This window comes from Vulpes lagopus, chromosome 7 (assembly GCF_018345385.1).
Source record: "Vulpes lagopus strain Blue_001 chromosome 7, ASM1834538v1, whole genome shotgun sequence".
Lineage (NCBI taxonomy): Eukaryota > Metazoa > Chordata > Mammalia > Carnivora > Canidae > Vulpes > Vulpes lagopus.
This window is the reverse complement of record NC_054830.1, coordinates 118,920,541-118,933,131: the sequence shown is the minus strand read 5'-3', so window position 1 is coordinate 118,933,131 and position 12,591 is coordinate 118,920,541. Positions and strand designations below refer to the sequence as shown.

The 12,591-nt window shown below is 34.5% G+C and overlaps 1 protein-coding gene across 12 annotated transcripts in view; it reads left to right on the top strand.

Moving 5' to 3' along the window:
* Positions 1-12,591, top strand: part of CSNK1G3 (casein kinase 1 gamma 3) — a 113,776-nt gene that overhangs the window by 55,401 nt on the left and 45,784 nt on the right. For all 12 annotated transcript variants that reach the window (XR_005988852.1, XM_041761537.1, XM_041761538.1 and 9 more), the window contains 2 exons: positions 5,611-5,759; positions 7,259-7,493. Coding sequence is in view for 11 of the 12 variants with exons in the window: in XM_041761537.1 (XP_041617471.1) it covers positions 5,611-5,759; positions 7,259-7,493 (384 nt within the window). In the remaining variant the exon portion in view is untranslated. The remainder of the gene's footprint in view (positions 1-5,610; positions 5,760-7,258; positions 7,494-12,591) is intronic.

Below are 12,591 nucleotides of genomic sequence, written 5' to 3'. Positions count from 1 at the left end.
AAAGAATTTTAGAACAATTGGAATTGGGTGTAGTATAAGTTTATAGTTGAAAATTCACTAGATACAAGACCAAACATAAAGCTTGATCCAGCCTCTGAGTTATTGCATTCATACAATTCAGTAGCCAAGTACTTTGGTCAAGAGGTATGGGTAGTAATTTAACACCTCATTACTCTTCTTTTTAAGGCTTCTTTCTGCCTTCCTCTTCTCTCTCACCCTCTTTTCCTTCATCTCTCCTCCTTCCATAAATCCTCTTCCTGGTAGTTTTGCCTCCCATGTTCATATTAGCTGTGGTTTTATTTTGTTTTTGCCTGGGGTACTCCCCAGCACTCCTTTGTTAGTTGCAATGTTTCCTAACTCCTAACAATTTAACTTGCTCAGTGTTAGAAAACTGTCCAGACTTGTCCTGGGAAATGAAATTCTAGTTTGACCTTTGCACAGTTTGCTTTACATCCTAGGGTTGTTTTTTTTTTAATTTTAATTTTTATTTTATTACAGTCACAGAGAGAGAGAGAGAGAGGCAGAGACATAGGCAGAGGGAGAGAAGCAGGCTCCATACACCGGGAGCCCGACGTGGGATTCGATCCCGGGTCTCCAGGATCGCGCCCTGGGCCAAAGGCAGGCGCCAAACCGCTGCACCACCCAGGGATCCCACATCCTAGGGTTTTTTTTTTATTTTTTTATTTTTTTTTATTTTTTTTACATCCTAGGGTTTTAAAGAAAAATTGTAACTCTTGATTTTGTACATCAGTGAGATGAAATTGGTGTTGAGGGCACCTGGGTGGCTCAGTTGGTTGGGTGGCTGCCTTTGACTGAGGTCATGATCTCAGAGTCTTGGGATCAAATTCCTGCTCAGTGAGGAGTCTGCTTCTCCCTGTCCCTTTGCCCCTCGTCACTGCTGATGTGCATAGTCTCTCTCTCTCTCTCTCTCTCTCTCTCTCTCCCCACCCCCCGCCCCGGCTCTCTCAAATAAATAAATAAAATATTAAAAAAAAAAAAAGAAATTGGTGTTGAAATACATTATTAATACTTACCTAAGAAGTTTGTAAACACATTGATTCATAGTCATTTATAATTGCTTATCCTTTTTCATTCCCCAAAGATTTAATGCTGAGTCATATATTAAGGTAAAATTATATTGCATGATGAAACTGAAGTATTCTCATTCAAATGCTAGACTTAGTCTAGCATTTGTTAAATTTACCCAATGAAATTTACCTGATATCTGTTAAATTTACCCGATGAAATGTAATGCTTTTTATGAAATTTAGCCATCATGAATAAGGTAGAGATATGTAATTTTGAGATACTTTGAAACCATTAAAAAAAGGAAGTTTTTGAGAAACTTAGGAACTCAAAGGTATGTTATGTAAATAGCTTGATTGAATGTACATGTTAGAGATGCAGTAATTCTCCTCTAGCAACAAGTTGGCTTATATGAAGTAGAGCAGAGCAGATTTCCTTATGCATGCTTTTCCTCATCTGTGAGAAATTGTGTGTGAATAATTATAGTTTTGTGTCACGTTTAATAGAGATAGTTTGATAAGAGATTTGAAGGTTGAGTAAAATGAGAAGTTGACTGCTTGGATGGCGGAGCTAGAGTAGAAATTTCTGGAATGCAGCTTTAGAAGAGCTCAAATGAGACAGAGTAAATAAATCTGAGCCTTCGAATAGGTCTGTTCCTTGTGTTAGTGAGGTGTGGTGGGAAGGCAAGGGAGGCTACACACATTATAAGGTGACAGAGTCCGAAAGGTATACTTTGCTTTGTTTCTAGGAGCTCCAGAATGAAGCTGATAGTTAATATGAGTAGAAGTACACCTGTATAATTTTCAACATTTGGGAGGATGTTTAAGAAACACTTGCTCAGTAAGTTAATACATGGGATAAATAATGTAGTCTAAATCATTTTCCAATCAAGATTTTCTTTGTGGTTCCAGAAGAATATAAAAAAATGAGCATTTTATTCCTTTTTTAAAAAGATTTTTTATTTATTCATGAGAGACACACAGAGACATTTTATTCCTGATTGTAAAAATAGCATTTTTTCATAACAATTTGGGAAAGTTTAAAAAGTATAAAAATGGAAGTGGAAGTCACCTGTGCTTCCTCTAATCTCTGTTGTTAGCTTTCTGTTTTTTCCTTCTAGTGTCTTTTCGTATGTGTGTTTAATAACTCATTAAAAACATTTTATTTTAAAAGTAATGTATGATTGTTGTAAACAACATAATTAAATGATCACTTCAGAATTATAGGAAGTAAATAACAGAAGTTGTCCTTCACAGTGTATCCCCACAGGTAGTTAAAGGCTGTGTTGTGTTCTACAATATGGGTATGACATAATTGATGAACATAATTTGTTAAATTAGTCTGTAGTTGATGAATGTTTAGGTGGTTCCCATTTAGTTTCTTCCTTCCTTCCTTCCTTCTTCTTTTTTTTTTTTTTTTTTTAAACTGTTACCAGCACCACAACTTCAGTATGGTCTTATGCATGTTTTTGGGTTTTTTGAAAAGGTTAGGACAGTTTTCTTCTAAAAATGTTCCAATTCGTATTTCACCAACAAGATTTTAACTCACAGCTTTGTTAGTCTGGGCTAATTAAGTAGCTTTTAGATTATAAATATCTTTTTGGTACTACACTAAAACTTGACCAGTGGTAGTTTCTTAAAGTTGTAGTGTAGAGCTAGAAGCCACATGGAAAAGCATTTTCCTAGTCTCTCTTACATTAAAATCCATTATATTTTAGATCATTTACCTGTTCATGGTTTTATAAAAACATGCATTGGTCACTTGGAAAAAACTGATTTACTGAATGAGATTTTCAATTATTGCCATATTTATTACCTAAAATTAAGTTGTAGTAAATGTTACCACAGTTTTATCGGAAAAGGTATTGTGTTTTTCTGTCTTTAGTATTGGGAAGCTTTCAAAAGTCATCCTGGCAAAAATCTAATTTTTCTGTGAAAGCTTGAATTTTATTATTGGTAACAAATAGGAACGAGTAAATTATTTCACTTTTGCTTAAAGTAACGGACTCTCTTTGTTCATTTTTTAAAATGGCTTTTTTTTCCTGCATTGTTGAATAGAATTCAACAATGTAGAATTCTATACTGTTGAATAGAAGAGGTGAAAGTGGACATCCTTGTCTTGTTTCCAGTCATAAGTGGAAAGCATTAATTCTTTTACCATTAAGTATGATGTTAGCTGTGAGTTTCTCATAGAGGCCCTTTACCAGACTGAGGAAGTTACCCTCTTTCCCAGATTTGCTGAGAGTTGATGTCACATGCTTTTTCAATATCTCTTAAGATGATGTCATGTTTTTTCATATTTATTCTGTTACTCTGGTGAGCTGCATTGGTGGATATTTGAATGTTAACCTAAATTTGCATTCCCTGGTTAAATTATTTTTGATCAAGGTGTCTTGTCCACCCTTTTAACCCATCATGTCTCACCCTATGCATAAAGATGTAGTGCCTGTTCTATAAGCATTCATTGAATTAAGACCGTGAGATTACTTAAATGATTTTCTGTTTCTGGAAAGCTTTGAAAACATTTGAATAAATCAGTCATTTAATAAACCAAGATATATTGCTACCTTATTGAGAGGTCATCTCACAACAACTTAAATGAATATTAAGAATACAGATGGTGCCTCTGAAGGAAGTTGAAAAGCTCTTTGACAGTCCTTTCATGGAAGAACCTCAGAACCTGTTTAGTTTTCCATTCCATATATAGTTCTAACAAACTTGATGATCTGCTTTGCTTGCATCTTACAGATCAGAAGCAACAAACTAGGGTAGAAGTGAGTTATTAGAGATTGCTAAATGAAGAGCATGAAAATTAACTTCCAGTGGCAGAGAGGGGAAAAATATGGCCTTGTGGAAATAATTTTAAAAACTCAGTAGCTCAGAAGTATTAATGTCTTAATTGCAGCTCCAGGCTCTTAATAGTATAATAAAAGCAGTGTATAGCACAATAAAAGTAGTATTTCAGAGTTGGAATAAACTTTAGTGAGCTTTCATTTCACTATTTCTGAACTTTTTCCCTGTTTTTACACATATGAGGGGTAGATCTGACACATGCTTGCAAGACTGGCTATGGTAAGAGTGGCTTATGCTAAAACAGTGATGCCCATGGTGAAGGGAAGTGTTTGTGTGTGTGAGTGTGTGGCAAGGTGTGCTGACATACATATATGGAGAAGGTGTATATGAATCTGTTTCGGGGGTGGGTCATGTATGCAGTTTGAATGTGTCCACTCCCCTCACCAATTTATTACCTGTCTTGCCTTCTTCCCCAGATGTTCTGCTGCCTCACTATTCACATTTGAGAAAAACTGGTCTTATTCAAATTGCTAATGTTACAGATAAGTGCAACTACAATGAATTTGAAAAAGAACAGGACAGTTTAAAAAAGGAAAGTTTAAAAAAGAATAGGAAAGTTTTATCTAGAGACTCTTTTCCCTTCTAAAATTACTAAAAACAAACTAACAAGCAAAAAAAAAAAAAAATCACTTGAAAGTAAAAGTGAGACGTTGAAGATGGAAGGAGTTTACTTTACACAAATAAATGCATTGTTAAGATAAATTGATCACTGATGATATGTTTATTGCAAATCTCTTAGTTCTAAAAATAAAATACAGGTGATTTATGTGCATTTAGGCTTCATATTTGGGATTTGTATTATTTTGTATTGTATGATAAATTACGTAGTATATAGTAGCATAGTGGAAGAGACTTCTTTATCTCTCAATTTCTGTGGGCCAGGACTCCAGGCATGGCTTAACTGGGTCCTCTGTGGAGAGTATTGCCAGGCTGAAATCTAGGTGTAAGCCTGGACTAGAGTCTGACCTGAGGCTCAGAGTCTTTTTCCAAGCTCACTGATTATTTTCAGAGTTCAATACCTCATGGCTATAGGAACGAGGCCCTCAGTTGCTAGAGCCTGCCCAACATTCCGGGGCACATGGCCTCTTCTACAACATGACAGTTTGCTTTTTAAAAATCAGAGTTTCTCTGCTGCTTTGAATATCTTTGACTTTGGACCCTCCTTTTTAAAGGGCTTACCTGACTTGTTCAGGCCCACTGATGAGGCCTTAATTACATCACCTTGTTACATAGCATAACCTAATCACAAGAATGAAATCTGGGGTCTTACCTGCACTCGTGGGAAGGGAATTGTATGATGTATGTGCAGAGAATGGAAATCTTGGAGGGTAATCCTAGCATTATGCCTACTTCAGACTTACTAAAGAGAACAGTGACTTGTTTGTTTAAAAAAAAATCGTATCTTTCCTGTGTGGCAAGGAAACATATTCTCTCACTTCCTCTCTCTGGTAAGGTGTTGGAGACCAACACTGAAGCACTGTTTATGATGTAGTTCAGTAATGCAGCTGCAGGAGAGATGGAACCAGGCTGCCCTGTGAACATGAAGGAAAAGGTACAGGGAGGAGATTGATTCCGGAAAAATTCATTGTATGTTTGGAAAAAGTGCAGATACTGCTGCAGTTCTTGAAAAAAAAAAAAAAAAAAGATTAATGCCACCTATTGATTTTCTAAGGAAGAAAAATATGATATTTAAGATAAGGAAATGATTAAAATCCTTTTTCTTTTCCCTCAGATGGTATACCTCAAGTTTACTATTTTGGCCCTTGTGGTAAATACAATGCCATGGTGCTCGAACTTCTGGGACCTAGTTTGGAAGATTTGTTTGATTTATGTGACAGGACGTTTTCTCTTAAGACAGTTCTCATGATCGCTATCCAGCTGGTAAGTCAAGCAGGAGGTTCTGAAGCCATGGTTCCTTTGGTGTCACACATTTAGATAGAAAATCTCAAGGTCTGTGTTGTTATCTTCACAGAAGATTTGACCTAATGACGTTTCTGCATTTCGTCTTCTTAGGATGTGTAGAACTCAAAATAACCGAGCCAAGTACATTTTATTTGGGTAAAAGAATTAATACCTTAGTGCCTTAAGATCAGAATGCTCAGCTTGAGAATTGTGTCTAGCTTTCATATTAGAAGAGGAATGCTTAGAAAAGAGAAATGTGGATTTATAATGTTAGGGATAAATTCTAATGGCCTAGAAAAAGAAGAAACAATGGGAGAGTCTTATAAAATATTTAAATTTTCAAGGAACCTATGAGGAAACAACTTAGAGAATGATTTAAGGCAGTTTTGAAATCACTGCCAGTAGAATGTTGCAAAATCTTAAAATTGTTTTTCTCCATTGACTCATTAATTTTGTCTCTACAAATATATCCAGCCGAAGTGTTCACATATACTTAAAAGCATATTGTGCAAGGATGTTTATCATAAAGTGAGAAAAAACCCAAATGTAGAGATAATAGAATTAGTTGAATAAATTATTAACAGCCATAAATAATATGTAGCCTTTAAAAACTGTGTATTAAAAAATGTCCTGTAACCTGGAAAATGCTCAAAATATATCATTAATGAAAAGTGTTGGTCATAGAATATTTTATATTATGATCCAGAATTTGTTAACAAACTAAAATGTCCTAAGTGGCTGTGTATTTACATTGTGTTGTCAACTATTATTATCGCTAAATGAAGCAATTTTGTTTTCTTGTTTGTCATGTCCTACACTGTGACAGTTTATACAATGAACATTGTTTGAGAATGTGTAAAAGAATTAGTGGAAATGTACTATATTATCATTAGATTGGTCTTCCAGAATTTTCTGGTTTCAAGATCTTTTAAAATGTTTAATACCTAAAGAAAGACATAAGTTATAAAAAGAAAAAAGAGGTCTCCTGAAGGATACTGTGTTGTTTTTATTTAACAATTTAGACTCCAAGTTTCTTTAATATAGCAGTTACTCCATGATTGGATTGATAAGGAAGAACAGATTCCAACTTTATGAAGATGTCTCTGTATGTCTCAGTTCAAGACTTCGTATTGGTAGACTTGTTTGGGTGTCTGAGGTGGCTTCATCTATAAGTGCTGACAGATCTGGCTTACCAGCGTGAAAGCAATTTATGAAGTTCAAATACTTTCATTTATAAGTGACTGTAATAGTGAAACCAAAGACTTCTAGTCATAATTGAATATATTTTTGAGAAACTATAGACTGATATTATATTACTTTTAAAGGGTTGAAACAGTTTCTTACTTTTTTCTTCTTTATGTTGTTTTCTATGTGAGAATTTTCTCATCTCTATCATGCTCTTTTTATGCTAGTCATAGCCTAAAATAAAACTTTCTTTTTTCTTTCTTTCCTTTTTTTTTTTTTTTTGGTGAATCAAGATCTCTCGCATGGAATATGTCCACTCAAAGAACTTGATATACAGAGATGTAAAGCCTGAGAACTTCTTAATAGGACGTCCAGGAAACAAAACCCAGCAAGTTATTCATATTATAGATTTTGGTTTGGCAAAGGAATATATTGATCCAGAGACGAAGAAACACATACCATACAGAGAACACAAGAGCCTTACAGGAACAGCTAGATATATGAGCATAAACACACATTTAGGAAAAGGTACGTATACCTTTCATAAGTACAGAAATTTGAATTTAGTAACTATGCTAACAGTGCAAGTTTTTGTTATTATGGTTCAGTTTTGGTGGGATTACAGTTGCTTCTGTTGTAATTATTATTTATCACAGCTCGCTAGAGTTAACTTTGATTTATATTTATTACAACTCTTTAAGTTGTTCTAGGGTAAATGAATGGCATATCATTCACCATGTCTTTTTTTTTATGTGACAACTTGAAATGTTCAGCTTTGATACACAGTGAGGCTGATGCATATGATTATCCTTATATTAAAGAATATGAGCAAATACTTAATTTTAGCTGCATTTAGTGTGTGAAGATTTTTGATTGAGACTGGCTCTCTGATACAGCAAGCCATGGAGAGGGCATCCTACCCAATACATTTAATGCTAAGAGTATATATCTTAGGGTTTTGTTTTTTTCTTAAAGATTTTATTTATTTATTCATGAGAGATACAGAGAGAGAGAGAGAGGCAGAGACACAGGCAGAGGGAGAAGCAGGCTCCATGCAGGGAGCCCGACGCAGGACCCGATCCTGGGTCTCCAGGATCAGTCTTGGGCTGAAGGCGCCGCTAAACCGCTGGGTCACCGGGGCTGCCCTACCTTAGTGGTTTTGTTTACTATGTAGTAACTATATGACTTGGGGCAAATTATGTAACTTTTTAAAGAGGGTTCCTTATACAATAATATCAACCTTACAGAGTTTCTTACAGTTTTTTGTTTTTTGTTTTTTTCCCTGTCCAGGAACACATAATTTGTTTGTCACATCTCTTTAGTCTCTTTTTATTTGGAACACTCCTTTACCTTTCTTTATGGCTCATGACCTGGATATTTTTGTTAAGTACCTTTGGCTATTATGTGGAATGTCTTCAATTTGAGTCTGTCTCATAATTTCTTCATGATTCTATTTGAGTATGCATTTGTAGCACAAAATCACAAGTGACATGTTGTCAGTGCATCAAGTCAGGAGGCATGTGATGGCATTTGGTTTCAAGTTTTGGCCCATTGCTTTAGTGTAGTGTCTTCTAAGATCCTCCATCTATAAGTTTTGTCTTTGCAATTCAAAAGTATTTTGTAAGTAGATTTTTGAGTTTATGTAAATACAAATATGTTGTTCCTCCTCAAATTTTACTTACTAGATTTAGCATCCAGTGATGATTTCCTAATTGATTATTCTTTGTGTGTTTATTGATCTAATGTAAGCAAAAGGTTTTTCTTCCTTTCCCATTTAAGGACTTTTGTCAGTATGGACTCATGAATTTGAATTTTATTGAAAGCAGTATAGTTTATTACTGTCATTCTTTCTTTTGATACTACTCACATTGTCCCAGATTTGGTCATTGGTTGCTCCATCAAGCTGGCTGATCTATCCTTTTGTTCTCATGATTGAGACCTTTACTTTCTGGAGCTACAAATTGTTCTAGATTTTTCTTGTTTCTCCCTTTTATTGGATAATGATAGAAAGCAAGATTTGGGCACTGGATATATTCATTGCTATTGGTGTGTTATTATTTCTAGACTCTTTCTGTAGCAGAACTTAGAAATGCATATGCATATGTGAATCACACGTCCACACATATATACATATGCAAATATGCCTACACATGTGTTAATGCTTATCTATTAAGAATCACGAGTTGATGCTGATACATTTAATTTTAGTCTAATATCACAAAGTAGCATCCTTGTTTTCCATGTGTGTAATTCCCTTCTCTTTCCTCTATATATGTCTTTTTGTGGACAGTGAGAAATCTGGCTACCACTACTCTGTTTACTCATTGTTAGAAGGCTAAGATCCTCAGAATATCGTTTCAGAATTGGTGGCAAATAGCAGTATGTAAAGCAAGCTTACTAGAATTGACAGTATTTATAATTCTTGTTTTATTGAAAAGTTCATTTTTAAATTGAAATAAAATTTACATTGAGTAAAATTTACAGCATTTGAGTATGGATAGTCCACAGCCCTGTCAAAATTTACATTATCATCATCCTCTAGACTCTATTCTTGTTCTCTCCATACTTTGTCTAAAAGTAACCATTGATAGGATTTCTTTTTACCATAGATTAGTTTTGCTAATTCTATTACTTCGTATAAATGGAATCATCTGGCTTCTTTTGCTTAGTATGAGGCTAATGTTTATTTTTCAGTATTTTTTTCTTTTCTTTTTTTTAGAGAAGAGGGAGGGGCATTAGGAGAGGGAGGGAAAGAGATTCTTAAGCAGGCTCCACACCCAGCACTGAGCCGGACTGGAGGCTTGATCTCTTCAAGATTATGAGATTATGACCTGGGCCAAGATCAAGAATTGGGCACTCAACAGACTGAGCCATGGAGGCACCCTGATAATTTGTTTCTTTTTAAGGCTAATCAGTATTCCATTGCACAGATACCCTACACAGATTTTATATTCTAATGTTGATGAACATTTTGATTATTAAAAGGTTTTTACTAATAGAGATTTTTAAACCTTTTAGTGGGCATATGTTTTCAGTTCTTTTGGGTAAATATCTAAGATTAGAATTATTGTTGGGTCATATAGTAGGTATTGTTTAACTTTATAGGAATCTGCCCATCAGTACCCCAAAGTATTTACACCATTTTGTTTCCACCAGCAGTGAATGAGAGTTATGTTTGTTTCACAGTCTTGACAACAGTTGGAGTTGTCATTCTTTTTCATTTTAGCTGTTGTAGTGGGTATGTAATGATATTTTGTTTCTCCATAACTCGTGATTCTGAGCAGTTTCCTGTGCTTATTGACCATTTGTATACATTCTTTTGTGACATGTGTGTCATTTGATTATTGATTTGTAGGAATTCTTTATATGTCCTGTATATAAATTCTTTCCCAAATATATGTACTGTGAGTAGATTCTCCTAGTCTGTGGCTTATCTACTCATTATCTTAATGGTGCCAGTGGATGTGCAGAAGTTGTAAATATTTGTGAAATCAATTATTAATTTTTTGTTTTATGATTATTACTCTTTGAATCCTAATAAGTCGTTGTCCCCATTAGATGAAGACATTCTATGTTTTCCTTTACCATCTAGAATTAATTTTTATGTGGTGTGAATTATTAGACTTTCAGGTTCTTTTTATGATGCCATATTCTTTCCCATGGAGTTACTTCTTTGCCTTTCTAAAAAAAATCAGTTCTAGGTTATATTTATAGTAGTTTATTTTTAAGTTTTAAACCATGATAAGTTTTCATATCAGAGAAAGTCAAACTTAATTTTCTGCTTTTAGATTTCATCCCTGACATCTCACTCAAAAGGAAGAATAGACAGAAATGTAAACCAGTCAGTACTTACCCATCATCACTGCTCAAGTGTACCTTACAGTATATAGTCACTTGTTGTTAAAGACCTTAGCAGTCATCTGACCCAGGCTTCTTCCCAGACTTACCTGCTATATATGCCATGTCCCTGTTTCTTCTCTCGATCAGAACTAATAGCACTTGCTAATAGGATTTTCCCTGACAGCCTCCTGATAGTAGAGCCATGGTATTTCTTTTTCTTTTCAGCTGTCTGAAATGCCTGAAAAATGCAAATTTGCCTTACTTTAAGAAAAGTTTCAAATATCTAAAATTAGTTGCCTTCAGGTAGTGTTTGCGGGAGGAGTGCCTTTCAGTAGCACACTTTTGTGATAGATTTAAAATAAGGTTGAGTAGATACACAACTTTCAGAATTGTGTCTTCTATTAAAATCAGATACACCTGTACTTATATGAACAGTGTCTGTGAGAGATTTTCATGTCATGGTGGTTGTTAACAGACTATTTCATAACAACTAACAAAGGTTCACCACCATTTTATTGTGAGACATGAAGTCACAACTTCCTTATGGCCCAGTGTTTTTTTTTTATCTGAACAATGGTAAATGTAACAGCATTCTATTTGTAGAAATGGCAAAGTGAATCTGATATGTTTGTCCTTGTTAGGAAAAGCCTTCAGAGCTTGGGAAATGGCATTTAACTATTAGAGTAATCTCTTTTTACTCCTTTTTCAGAAAGAAAACAAAATATTTCTTTGGCCAGTATTACAAAGAACTAAAGCTTTAACCCTTACTTTCTCCTATTTATCAAAACCCTGCTTCTCAGTTTTGACATAGTACTTGGGAAGTAGTGGGCAATATTAACAGAGAGAAAATTTGTTTCCCAGATTACATGATTTCCTGTTTTTTAAGAAGTTAGGAGTAAGCTAAAGTCATGTGAGTTTAAGTGCTGAAGAGTTAAAGCATTTTTAAGTGAGATGGCTGCGAACATGGGCTTATTAATGATGTTTTGAGTTTCTAGAGCACTTGGCTTTGTGAGGAGTCAGGAGCAAATAAAAAAGAAAAAGTGAAAATATGATCTTTTAGTGGTGATTTTAATTTGTGTATATATTATTTCTTTTCTATGATTTCTTTCCTGCTTTGCCTGGGCTTTGGTGATTACCCTTTTAAGAGGAATTAAAGCCTTCTTATTCATTTATTTATTCTTGTGCATTCAAGAACTTTGTACATACATACTTCAAAAGAGAATATGACCATATAGACATTTGTGCAGATTTATTTTTCCTTTGTGAAGATCACTGCATTGTATCAGATTTGAAAAGGAAAAAGATGGAAGAATAGTGTAAAATCACATTGTGGATTTTAGCTTCTTTATTCCTGTGTTACGTATCTGTTGATCTTCACTGGATGATTAATGTTCAAAATGCAGATGTCGTGCTTCACTTATGTACCTTCTAAAACCTTCTTAAGTCACTGTCCAAGATGAAATCTTACTAAAGCTATGTGTGACATGTGGATTTTTGTGGTCTGCCTTAGTGGAAGCCTTCTTTACTGTTATCATGTTGAATTGTTTTTTTAAATTGTGTCTGCTTGAGTGTCTTATTTTTAATCTTTTTAAAGAGTTTTGTTTTGTCAACTGCTTTGAACCTCATAATCTTCCTTTTGGATCACTTTGTCATTTCATGAAAAAACTCTTGTTTAAGTCATTTGAGATAGAATAAATACTATGCATTTCTCTCTAGTAAGTAACATTAGAATTGTCTAATTTTTAAAAAATTAATATTGAGTATTCATGAAGAAAGGGACTAGGAT